The 13,646-nt window shown below is 34.0% G+C and overlaps 1 protein-coding gene across 18 annotated transcripts in view; it reads left to right on the top strand.

Annotated features, from left to right (window-relative positions):
• The window catches only part of KIF21A (kinesin family member 21A), a 176,725-nt gene that overhangs the window by 104,273 nt on the left and 58,806 nt on the right, over positions 1 to 13,646 (top strand). For all 18 annotated transcript variants that reach the window (XM_082349325.1, XM_082349333.1, XM_082349332.1 and 15 more), the window contains exons 8-11: positions 4,307 to 4,502; positions 4,909 to 5,098; positions 5,691 to 5,754; positions 10,940 to 11,143. In XM_082349325.1, the coding sequence (XP_082205451.1) occupies positions 4,307 to 4,502; positions 4,909 to 5,098; positions 5,691 to 5,754; positions 10,940 to 11,143 (654 nt within the window). The remainder of the gene's footprint in view (positions 1 to 4,306; positions 4,503 to 4,908; positions 5,099 to 5,690; positions 5,755 to 10,939; positions 11,144 to 13,646) is intronic.

The raw sequence follows: 13,646 nt of genomic DNA, 5'->3' as shown, positions 1-13,646 counted from the left end.
AATCCAGAGAGGTTAAGTAATTTATTCAGTCACTTAGCTTATAAATGAAATCCTTGGCATGTGCTCTTTCTCTATACCATTGTTTCAGTTTTAAGTGCTTGGCACATAGTTGATGCCTAATAAAATTTTGTTGAAAAGTAAATGCTGTCTTCTAAGTAATTAAAAAGTAATTTAAATATTATTGATTTTCTTTACAAAGTCTTCTAAAAATTAAAGATTTTTTTACATTTGAGAAAAAAATTTAAAATGTTAATTGAATGAAATATAGGGTGATTGCTGGTTATTAACTTTGCCAGAATCACTGATATTCCTCCTTTTCTGTACTTTGCATCATTCTGATATGTTTCATCAGCTAAATGTATTCTTTTGGTAATGCATTCCTTTTTATAAGCATCAGAATGTTGGCTTTAAAAGTGGTAACTTTTTTGGCATTTAAATTCAATCATAGCACAGTTCAACAAGTTACACACAACTACAGTGAATCTATTTTACAGTGTTTTCAACGGTCTAACATCATGTTTACTGATGCTATAAAATGATCATTGGGTGCTGTAAAATGATCATTAGATGCTGTAAAATTAAACTTGCAGACTTTCTTTTTGAACAACTATTATTCAAAGAATTTTGATAATGTTAAATTTATTTAGGTCTGAAGTTGGATGGATTTAGAAATAAAGTTTTGTTTTATAGAATTCAAGAGTATCATTTTGATATTCCTTCTTTTCGTATAATATTGGCATTGTCTTAACTCATCTGTCTTCTAGCATATCCTTTGTATTGCTTCCACTGTTACGTATTTCTTACTTCTGGTCTATATTTTCATTCTGACCTTCAATATCAATCTGGGTCTTATTATAACGGGACAAAAATTTTTGTTTTTTAAGCCAAATATAAATTTTTAAAGTTTGTTAAATTGTAGCCTTTTCCTGTGTTTATTTCTTAGCTTTATAATACAGCTTCGTTTTATAACAAAGCAGAGATAGTAAACATCTTCCCCTTACAAGTGTCAATACTTTTGAATACTTCAGTATTTCTGAGAGTTTGCTTGCCCTGTAACAATCTAAGATATTTGCACTGTGGGTTTTGAATCCCTCTTGAGTTTTATCTAAGCTATAGCTAAAGAGTCTCAGATGTTCCTCACCCATTTTCTATCTAGTGGTAACGCCTCTTATTCTCAGTGACCCTCGATTCCTGCTTAAAATTGTGAGATTGAACGCCTAGTTCAAAAGCGTTAAACTTTGCATAAGCATTGGAAAACAAAATTCCTTCATGTTGTGATGTTTGTACAAATTTCTCTTAAAAGAAAAATTAAATCAAAGATATTTATGGAAACAAGCTGCATATATTTATGTGTACAGTTTGGTGATTTTTTAAAACACCAAGCTGGCTTTTATACATTTATAATGTTTAATGTAACATTTTTAAAAGTTTATAGCAAAAATTCAGAAAAATACAGAAAAATATAAAACATGATAAAAATCAACTGTATTTCTATTACTTGTAAGTAACTATTGTTAACATTGTAATGTATTTCCTCCCTAATGTATAATATAATATGATATAACAATATATAAGATAAATCACTTTATTTATTTATTTGTTTGTTTATTTTGGCCATACTGCATGGCTTGTGGGATCTCAGTTCCCCAACCAGGGACTGAACCCGGGCCACAGCAGTGAAAGTGCCGAATCCTAACTGTTAGACCACCAGGAAACTCCCTAATATATTTAAATTATATGGTTTCCTTTAAGACAGAGTTATGGTTTTATATAAAAATAAACAACTTTCATTAAAATTTTTTTTTTCATAAACATAACTATTCTTGAAATTTGTATCATTTGGGTTTTAATATGTGAACTTTTTCCTATACAGTAGGTCTTAGCTCCTCTCATTCCTAATTTCACTATTCTTCTAAGCACTTGATCCCAATACTTCTCAAAATATTTTTAATAAGGGAGAGTTCTCCTCCTTCCCACTTCCCAGGTTGATATTGAACATGACTATACTCAGCTTGTCCCATTATGTGAGTTTGAAAATACTTGAACTGGTCTGTACTCTATTCAGTGAAATGAGTTCATTGATTACAGCAAGCTCAAATGTTGTAAAAGTTGCCAAAATGCTTACTCTTAATTTCTGTACTTGTCATGAATTTGCCAGACTGGCACTGGACTGGGGATAACATATTCAGCAGTCCTATCCTCTAATCAGTATCCATAATCATCACTCTCACTGGATTACCTTATCTTCTTCATCAACAGAGATGCATGAATTATCTTAACTTCTGACTTCAAATAAATAAATATAATATATGCACGACATACAAACAATTATTAGGGACCTAATATGTTCCAAGTAACAGAAACAAATAGTAATGACCTAATATGTTCCAAATATTGTGTTGTACAAAGTAGTCTGATGAATAAAAAATATTTGATGATCCTTGTCCTCTAGGAGTTTAGTATCTAAGAGTTTGGATCTATAAAATTTCAATATAATCATAATCAACAAAAAAGAGGTATGCAAAGGGTATGAGGAAGCAGAGAGAAAGAGTACAGCCAAACTCAGGGTTGGATTCTTGGACTAGATGATCTCTGAGTTGAATCTTGAATAATAGTAAAAGTAAGGGTAAATAAGGATGAGTAAGAGTTCACAAAGGAATAAAGATAGGTGGAATGGGACCCCTTTTAAAAGGGTTGCTATGAAGGGCATTATGCTAAGTGAAATAAGTTAGACAGAGAAAGACAAATACTGTATGATATCACTTATGTGGAATCTAAAAAATACAACAAACTGTGAATATAACAAAAAAGCAGCAGACTCACAGGTATAAAGAACAAACTAGTGGTTACCAGTGGCGGGGAGGGGCAATATAGAGGTGGGGGAGTGGGAGGTACAAACCGTTGGATGTAAGATAGGCTCAAGGATATATTGCACAACATGAGGAATATAGCCAAAATTTTGTAGTAACTGTAAATGGAAAGTAACCTTTAAAAATTGTATAAAAATTTTAAAAATTAAAAAAAAAGAGACATTACTACACATCTAAAATGAGTAAAAATAAAGCTTGACAATACTAAAAAAAAAAAAATAAGAAAATAAAAATGTTACTATGAGTGCTGTGTTGATATTATTGGGAGAACGCAGGAGTGGAAGCAGGAAGCTAGGAGGCTATAGATTAGAATTGATAGGTGTAAATTTCCTACCAGGGTGGGTAAATTAGCTCCTTAACTGTTAGTGTGCAAGTGCCCATTAGACTCTCCACGTCTTTTTCATTGACAGAAATAGCTTAGGCATAATAAGCATTCTATTATCCTATTCTTCAGTTGGTAAAGCAATTGATCATGACGATAAAATAATGTTTCCCATTTTTCCTGTGTAATCTAGCCAGAAACTCTGAAACTTTGACAGTCAATCACAAATGACGTTTCATATTGTGAAACATATGGGTATACTAAATACTTTTCTTGATCAGGTGATAAGATTTTGTGTAAAATTTTTTGTTGAAATAAAAAATCAGGATGCAAGTGATTAAATAAAAAAAAAAAAATTAAATCCTAAAATAGGGACTTCCCTGGGGGCACAGTGGTTAAAAATCTGCCTGCCAGTGCAGGGGACACAGGTTAGAGCCCTTGTCCGGGAAGATCCCACATGCTGTGGAGCAACTACCTATGCGCCACAACTACTGAGCCTGCGCTCTAGAGCCGTCATGTCACAACTACTGAGCCCGCGTGCTGCAACTACTGAAGCCCTGATGCCTAGAGCCCGTGCTCCACAACAAGAGAAGCCATCGCAATGAGAAGCCTGCGCACGCATGGAAGAGTAGCCACAACTAGAGAAAGCCCGTGCACAGCAACGAAGAACCAAAGCAGCCAAAAATAAATACAAATTTAAAAATAAAATCCTGAAATATTAAGTAGATAATGAAAGCAATGATTTTTGAATTTCAACATGTCATATTATAGAATAAATTTTAGAATTATTCTATGTATATTGCTTCAAAAAATTTTGTAAAGAGGTGAGAAATAAATATATGCACTTGTATTATGAGTATATGGTATTATGAGTCAAAAAAGGATAATATAAATTCATTTTCCCCAATTTTAGCCAAGTAAACAAAATCTTTTTCCTTAAGATAGTCTTAAAGCATTGGGGCTTATAAATTGGCCTTTATTTTTAAGTTAGTAATGTCAATCTTTTGGTATCTTGAAGGAGAGATATTATTCAAAAGGCGGGAATTTTAAAATGATTATTTCAGTGTTTTATTTGCTTTTATCTGTAAACCTAATTATTTTTTGTAACTTTCAGCCAAACAATCATGATAGCATGTGTCAGCCCTTCAGACAGAGATTTTATGGAAACTTTAAATACCCTGAAATATGCCAATCGAGCTAGAAATATCAAGAACAAGGTGATGGTCAATCAGGACAGAGCTAGTCAGCAGATCAATGCGCTCCGTAGTGAGATCACACGACTTCAGATGGAGCTTATGGAGTACAAAACAGTAAGCTAATGGTTTTGACTTTGCATTTTGTGATACATTTTGTGTACACAATGATACCTTTTTGTGATGGCTTGCACATATATATCTCTGGAGTCTCTTCTCTGTCATAGTGGGGGCATCTTTCCTTTTGGAGGTAGAATTCTCTAGTTTTCCATGTGCCTTTAATAATGTTCAGTCTAACAACCTGACCAGCCTCTTGTTTCAAAAGACTTCCTTCCCAATCAGATTCTTTAGTGACAAATGCTCAAAGGAGAGATGTAGTAGAGGGAAAAGGATCTCTTGCCTTGAGGCTGTTAAGACAAAAGGGCTCTTGGTTGTAGAATTGCATAATCCTGCAGTATCCTTTAACAAAACTCTTGTGTATTTAAAACTTCTCAACCAACAGGGAAATATTTTTCTTTTCTAGGGTAAAAGAATAATCGACGAGGAGGGTGTGGAAAGCATCAATGATATGTTTCATGAGAATGCTATGCTACAGACTGAAAATAACAACCTGCGTGTAAGAATTAAAGCCATGCAAGAGACGGTGGATGTATTGAGGACCAGAATCACACAGCTTGTTAGTGATCAGGCCAACCAAGTTCTTGCCAGAGCAGGTATGTGTGTAGGGTGGGATGAGTGAGGGATTACTTTTGGAGAGCAGGAAATATTCTTCATGTTTGTTAATTTTGTGGAATATTTGAAGTGAAAAAGTCAATCTCTGTGTATACAATCTGTGATTTTAAGTTAATACTTAATTTGTAAGTAATACATTCTTACAGAAACAAAATATGCCCTATGCTTCATCATATTATCTTACTTTCTGCTCATGTAATTAAGGGCAGGAAATTTGCTGTTTAAATTATGTTTCAAAGCATTATTGTTTGTTTCTATAACTTTGTTTTTTCTCTCATTCTGTTCTGTTGAATTTTAAAGGAAATTCTTTTTTTAATTAATTTTTATTGGAGTATAGTTGATTTACAATGTTAGTTTCTGCTGTACAGCAAAGTGAATCAGTTATACATATACATATATTAACTCTTTTTTAGGTTCTTTTCCCATATAGGTCATTACAGAGTATTGAGTAGAGTTCCCTGTGCTATACAGTAGGTTCTTATTAATTATCTATTTTTATATATAGTAGTGTGTGTGTGTCAATCCCAATCTCCTAATTTATCCCTCTCCCCCTTTCCTTATTTTATCTTGCAGGTGAAGGGAATGAAGAGATTAGTAATATGATTCACAATTATATTAAAGAAATTGAAGATCTCAGGTACAGTTCACGTTCTGTAATATATAATGCATGTAGTTTGGGTTTTGCAGTGAAGTATTATTGCTATTTGTTGGGCTTATTTTGTAGTAACTATTCACAGTGATATTTCAGCCCTTTGGTCAGGTTAACTTTAGGGGAATAGATACTTGCCTATAACAGAACATATGGGAACATAATGTCACAAACTACTTTCCTCTTCCCACATTATCTTCCTGGTTTATCCTCCTGCTCTTGTTGTTATACCCTTAATTGGAAGCTTACCTAACCTCATATAACAACAGGCATAATTGATGTCGATGAAGTTACCTCCCTGTGCCTCTTCACCCACCATTTGGGAATGGTCAACATCAATAAGTCATCTCTAATTTTTAAAATCTCCCATTACTCCTGTTCCCTTATATTTCTTCAGCTATTCTATATGTGTGAGTCATTGCATCCCTACCAATTTGCCTGCCTCTCTGGTACGTACAAAGGCTCATTCATCACCCACATTTCACCACACACATATTGCAAATACTCACTGTATGCCAAGCATCATGCCATGGACTGAACAAGTAAGACATAAACAAGGAGTTCACAGTCTAGGTGGGTCAACTTACATAAATAGTCACATGTAGTAAATGGAATGACAGAAATCAGTAAATAGAACACCCATGCCTGGTGTGGGAATCTGGGGGGGACCACTGAGCACAGACTGGGAGAATAGGGGTCAGAAAGTAGATCAGGGACCACTGAGCACAGACTGGGAGAATAGGGGTCAGAAAGTAGATCAGGGACACTAATCATTTCTATAATATTTTCAGGTTCCATGGTTTGCCCTGATGGCTGAGCTGCTTTCTCTTGAAGTAAAACTACAGTCAGCTCCATTGGGAGCATCTAAATAGTTCAGATCTTACTTCTGCTATCCATTTGCAGAAGATAACCAAGTGAGAGATTATCTTTCACAGCTACCCTAACAATTCTCTGTCTTGTATTTGTGTTCTATTTCCCTCTCTCTTCCTCTGGCTATTCTAAAGATTCTTAAACAGAGATCAGTAGTGTTTGTACTGTTTCTGCCTCCGTAAGGCACACCAGGTCCCTTAAAAGCTTCAAAAAGTAAAAACCAGTGAGAAAACATCTGATGTAGCAATAGATGAAGTTACTCAAATAACTATTACTTCTATTCTGTTTATATATTTCCAAACTTTACCTTTTTGATGGAGACCTTTGGGACCTTAGGTTGTAGTTCTGGTCAGCTGCCAAACTGGACTTGTAGTTTCCATCTTGTGTTGGCAGTGCTCTTTCCTGCCTACTGCCAAAAACTTGTCCTCTGACCAGTCTCCAGTGTTGTTTCCTGACTCTGTAGACCCCATCTTTACTATTCCTTCAGACAAAACTAATATCTCTGTCTTTTAGTTCCTAAAGATTCTTTTCCTCCTCCTAGTCTGCTTCTTTTTATCTTTTTTTATTTTCTTGGCACTGGTCAATTGTTAAGGCTGATTCCATACTCTGGTTCTTGGGCTTGATTTCCTCTCTTCCATCATGTTATCCTAAGACCATATCTAAGCTTGATCTCGCTATTTGATGAATGGCTTGACTAGTGTCATTATTTCCTAGAAAACTGACTGAATCATTTCCATTCCTTCTAGTAGCTAAAAGGAGCATCTAATATCTTTCTTCTTCAAGTTCTTGAGTTAAGACTATTCTTTAAGCCATCTAGAGAACAATGATGACTCTTAGGCCTTGAGTTCAGTCAGTGATCAAATCTTTCGTGGTATAGGTTAATACCTTTTTCCACTTTCCCAACTTTTGTTTGATGGCTCTTTTATTCAGTTTGTCCCACTCATAAAGTGTAGTCTTCTTGGATCTCAGGATTGTAATTTATAATGTAAAAATAATTTACATATGGGATAAACATAAATGAGCTTTGAATTTAAATTGAATTACCTGCATTGAAATTTTTAAGCTTCTGTTTATTAAGTATATGACCTTGGGCAAATTACCTAACATCTTTGATCTTTAGTGTTTATCTGTAAGAATGAGGTAATACCTGCTAGTCTCAAAGAGTTATTATGGGGCTCAAATAAAACAACAGGATGTAAAAATTATTAAATTGAAAAATACTGTAAAGGTCTAACATATTATTATTTAGGTCCAAGTTCTCATATTCTGTTTCATCTACCAAATTCTACTCCAATCCATATTTTAATCAATACTTTCTCTTAGGAAGACATTCATTCACAGCTACTTAAACTTAATGTAAATTATGTAAATGTATTGCTACATGGGAATGTTTATATTTTAAGTCTTATCATTTTAATTATAAAATAATACTCATTACCTTTTAATAAATTTACACATCACATTATTTGTTGTGAAATGATAATAGTCACTAATTAATCTTAGTTTTCTGGAGTTTAAAATTTTTGTAGAAATTTCTGAAAATATAGGAAAGTTTTTAAAAAGTTAAAATCATCCGTATTCTCACCATTCCAAGAACTGATGTTAACATTTTGGTGTATCTCTTCAATAATTTTTCATCGCATACTTTAGCAAAATTTGTATCAGGGTGTGTGTATTGCTTTGCTATCTATTCTTTGAAATGTGACAAGATATTAGGATCATATTTCAATGTTATTAAATATTTTTCTAACATGGTTTTTGCATGGCTCCATGAGTACTGTCTCATGGATTGTAATTGATTTATTTATCTAATCCCCTACCGTTAGATAATTATATTGTTTCCAACTTTTTGATAAGAATAGTTATTATTTGTTTAAAACATTATTAGTCAGGTGAGTTTTAAATTCATTGTATCATCATCCTCATAGCAATCCTAGGGAAGTATATATTTTCATCTCCTTTTAATGGAGGATTTAGAGATTCTGTGAGTGAAAAAGCTGAGATGAGATTCAGTAAGTGAAAAAGCTGAGATGCAAACCTCAGTTTATTCCTTCCCAAGGAAGTCTGTGTACTTCCCCTCATGCCTCACTGCTTGGTCTCCTATTAAATGAAATGCAGACAGCAACAAGTGTGTGGTTGGGTGAGTAGGAAGAGAAGGAGAGGCAAAGAGAGAGATGTTATCTCTACAGCCCATACAAAAAGTAGGACCTACTAATGTAGTGTGGGGTTGGTGGAGTTGGAGGTGAGCCCTAAAGGTTTCAGCCTTTATTAGCACCAGGACGGAAGAAGCATTAAAAATATGCCCTTACCAAATGCAGACTTTTAAAATCAGGTAATAATCAAACACAAATTGTCTGATTATTATATAAATGAGCCAATTAAAAACAGGTCATTAATTGATAGCTAATTTATATTTTCATTCATTTTTTTTAAAAGGGTCTTTTTTTAAAAATTAATTAATTTATTTATTATTTGTATTTTTGGCTGTGTTGGGTTTTCGTCGCTGCGCACGTGCTTTCTCTAGTTGTGGCGAGCGGGGCTACTCTTCATTGCAGTGCGCGGGCTTCTCATTGCAGTGGCTTCTCTTGCTGTGGAGCACAGGCTCTAGGCACGTGGGCTTCAGTAGTTGTGGCATGCAGCCTCGGTAGTTGTGGTGTGTGGGCTCTAGAGCTCAGGCTCCGTAGTTGTGGCTCATGGGCTTAGTTGCTCCGCAGCATGTGGGATCTTCCCGGACCAGGGATCAAACCCGTGTCCCCTGCATTGGCAGGCAGATTCCTAACCACTGTGCCACCAGGGAAGTCCCCTTCATTCATTATTAACCTTCATTATTATGTACCCAGGCTTTGTGCTAGATATTGAAAATATAGAAAAGTGTAAACTTTGACTTTGAGTTTTTATCATTAAGCTGAGTTTTTATACATAGGTTGCCCTCTTATTAAAAAATGACAGCATTATATTCAGAATTTTCTTTAAAATAATTTTGAAATCATTTAACTTAAAAGTTTGTACACAGCTATTTAACCATTTTAAAACATTGTAACTGTTGCAACACCAAATATAAAGTAAAACAATTTCATTAAAGAATATATAAGACACTTATTTGTAACATATATTCACTGATTTGTGTATATTCTGTCTCTAGTTGATTTCAACAGTGTCATGAATAATTTTGGTAGGCAGTGAAAAAACACAGAGCTGACTGTGCCTTCTAGAGCTCAGTAGTTGCAAATAATCTAGCACCTTCCTCTGAAACATTTGAACATATGGCAAAAGCGCTTAGTAATATAGTTTTGAGACAGAGACAGTAGGTAGTATTTTCTCCTTATAACCCTGTCTCAGTCACCCTTGTGCCAAATTGACCTGGGAAATTAATTATACTGAAGTAGATAATTGTGTTCTTTATGGTTTAAATCAAATGGACTAAAGGAACTGGCCTAGAGGACTCTCTGAATCCCTTGTAGTCTCAAGAATCCAGGCTCTTTTAGGATCTTATCATTTAGTGTTATTACTGACAGCACATACATTATTTTCCTGTCATTATGAGGACCGCTTGAGCAAGCAAAAGAATGTTTTTAATTATGAAACTCAGGTTTCCTTGGAGATTTCATCTTTTCCCATGCCATATTCAGGAGCCAGATATCTTTCAGCAAGTTAGGGGCAAGTTTGACTAACTATTCCTTACAAAGATTTGGAAATGTTATTATAGCATGATGAATGAGGAACGGGAAGGAAGGGAACCATGTTGCTTGCACATTTTAAGTTTCAAAGATGAGTTCAGAGCAAGGATAACTAGTGCCTATTGACCAGAATGCAAGTAATCTAATTATCACTGGCACTTTTGAGCACTAAGAGTGTTACTTCAAATTTACAATTATTTAATCAGGAAATTTAAAAAATATCTTAAACACTAATGTTTGTGAACACATTTGTTAAAAAAGCCGTACTTTGTAGCAATGTTGAAATACATTTTGGGAAACTTTTTAGCTTGCAAAACAACTCATTTAAAATGTTCCCTGTTTATTCTTAGAGTTGTCAAGTTTGCAGAGATGGAAGGTAGAATGGTGGTTGCTAGGGACTGGGAGGAGAGGGGAATGGAGTTAGTGTTTAATGGGTACAGAGTTTCAATTGGGGAAGATGAAAAAGTTCTGAAGGTAGATGGTGGCAGTGGTTGCACAACAGTGTGGGTGTACTTTATGCTCTAGAACTGTACACTTAGAGATGGTTAGGGAGATAAATTTTATGTTAAGTATTATTTACCACAATAATAAAATGTTTCCAACTTAAATATATTTTTATTCACTAGGGCAAAATTATTAGAAAGTGAAGCAGTGAATGAGAACCTTCGAAAAAACTTGACAAGAGCCACAGCAAGATCGCCATACTTCAGTGGATCATCAGCTTTCTCTCCTACTATACTATCCTCAGACAAAGAGACCATTGAGATTATAGATCTAGCTAAGAAGGATTTAGAAAAGCTGAAAAGGAAAGAAAAGAAGAAGAAAAAAAGGTAGTGCTATAAAATCACTGCTATACTGCTAATTACTTTTCAGGATATTTTAATTTGCAATTGCAATGAGTATACATAGCCTCATAAGTATATTAATAAATGAAATGTCATTTAACATAGGTGGCAATTATAATTATATACTTTTAAAGATTTATCTCTACTTGTATGTAAAAAAATTATTTATAATAACATGGTAGTGAATTTTATTTAGACTATGACAAGGTAAAATTACTATTAGAAATTATTTTATTATTTTTTCAAATAGCTGCTTTTGCATTCCATTCATCTTTTCTGCAAAGCTTGTTCTACCATTACTCAATATTTTCATTTTTTTCCATTTTCTAATACAATTAAATAGTCTCATTGATATATTCTGCTTCCTGTCTAGATTAGTTTAACTAAAGGCTAAACTAATTCATCAGACTGTCATTTAATATCATTTGGTCTCTTAAGTATTTTCTGCGGGCTCTAATTTGATTATGTGAAAGTTATTTATGTTATTTCAGGCTTTCTGACTCTTCCAACAAGGAGTTACTCAGCTTTTCACCGCTGTTCTAGGCTTCCTTTTCCTTGCATCCTGGTAATATCTCCCTCTGAAATCAACTGGATGCAAAGAAGAGGAGGAAAATTAAAATATGACCACTTGTAATCTGTGAGTGGTTAAAACCTCATAAATTGTTTACATGGTTACATATTGATTCCATGGTGCAGTCAAATTACTTACGTAGAATATATTTTGAACATACCAGTCAAATTAATTTTAAGCATTTTTGGCTAGATATTCCAAAGGGGGAAAAGATATCTTATTTGTCAAATAGCTTGTTATGGAGGTGCACTTTTTAGAATTACTATTGACATTTAGTCTAGCTGCTGCTTTGCTTAGTTTATTTAGAAATTTATTTTGACAACCAGGCATTTCTTCTTTGAATAGTCAGTTGACCAAAGCTATTAGAGGTTTAAACTCTCCAAATTAATTCTGCTGTTTGTCCTTGAGTTAAAAAGGACTGATTAGAATAATTAAAACAAGGAGTTGCACATCTATGGGTTAGGAGACACTGCGATTGAAATTGCATTCTTAAGATACTAATGTCTTAAAAGATGTTGCTCATGGATGGCTGATTATGGCAGCATTAAGAAATATATAATGATTAGTTCTTATGCAGGACAATTAAAACTGTAACAGTGTTCACAGAATTATCAAAACTGGTTTGACCCAACATACTGTGGAAATGAAAATGAGACTTCTGCACATGACTTATCATTTATTTGTAAAATTCAGTTGTGTAGTTGGTCAAAATGTGAAATGGTATGACTTGTTTTTAAAGGTGTAGGTGGTTTGTGTTCATGAATAATAAGTAAGGATAAACAAGGGTATATTTCACAAGGTCATGAGCTAATTCTGCTCTTTCCTTTTGAGGTAAATTTAGAGATGTTACCATAATCACCTGTTGGGTATGAATAATAAAAAACAGGTAGGGATCCCAATAGAAACCTAGGCTCTTTGGACGTTTTTATAGTGATCATAGGTACCCTAAATTTATACCTCTGATGCAGGTTATTTCTGTGACAATGCAGGGTTGTAAGGTTTTTGACTGATAAATAGTACTATTTTACTCAGCTTGATAAAGCATTTCATTTATCACCAATAACTTTTAACTGTATGTAATGTAAATTTCTTTTTTAAAAATATTGGTAAGCTCTCATTTTAGCCAAAGGATTTGCTACAGTTGAAACAAAAAATAATAAAGAGTTTTTGTTGAAACAAAACATAATAAAGTGTTTAGAATGACAGCAGCTTTACTGAAGTTAGTGATTAGTCTTCTACAGGAACTCTATGGAAGCAGTAGCTTCTGTTTGGATGTATTGATTCTGGTTAAGTTGTATTACATGCCTCATATTTACTTATTTTATTTATCAAAGAGAACATTGCAAAATTTGGTTCTACCTCAGCCTTGCGTATATAGTAAGTAAGTTCAGTTTGAAATTGTTTGGAACTTGGAACTAATTTTTCTCTAGAAAGTGTTACAAATACATAATGTCCAGGTTTCCCAACTCACTCACATGAAATGATATTTACTCATTCTATAGTGTGGTAAGAGCAATTCAAAAGGGAATAGGAAAAGGAAAATAGGGGAAAGAAACTTCGTTTCCCTTCCATGAATGTCGACCAAACTTTGGGGGAAAATATGAATTTCTGCTTTAGCCATTCTCTCTTATTCCTACCTACTGACCTTCTGTGTCCCCATGCTACCTTGATCCATTCCTCCCTTATGAGGTCAGTTCTCATGTAATTCTTCCCTAGCCCGAAGTACTCCCAGTTTCAAAATCATCTACTTTCTTCTCTCATCTCCTTAAATTCAAAGTTGGAAACAAAGCCATCTGACTAAAGAAAGGAACTCATTCCAGTGGAAATGACTTATAACTAATAAAATTCCTCTAGGGATATTTGTAATTTTGAAAGAGGAAGCATTAATCCAACTATTGAAAATTTGGGCAGCAACCT

This window comes from Balaenoptera borealis, assembly GCF_965194805.1.
Source record: "Balaenoptera borealis genome assembly, chromosome: 13".
Taxonomy (NCBI): domain Eukaryota; kingdom Metazoa; phylum Chordata; class Mammalia; order Artiodactyla; family Balaenopteridae; genus Balaenoptera; species Balaenoptera borealis.
Note: the sequence above shows the minus strand (reverse complement) of the source record. Positions and strands in the feature narration are given on the sequence as shown.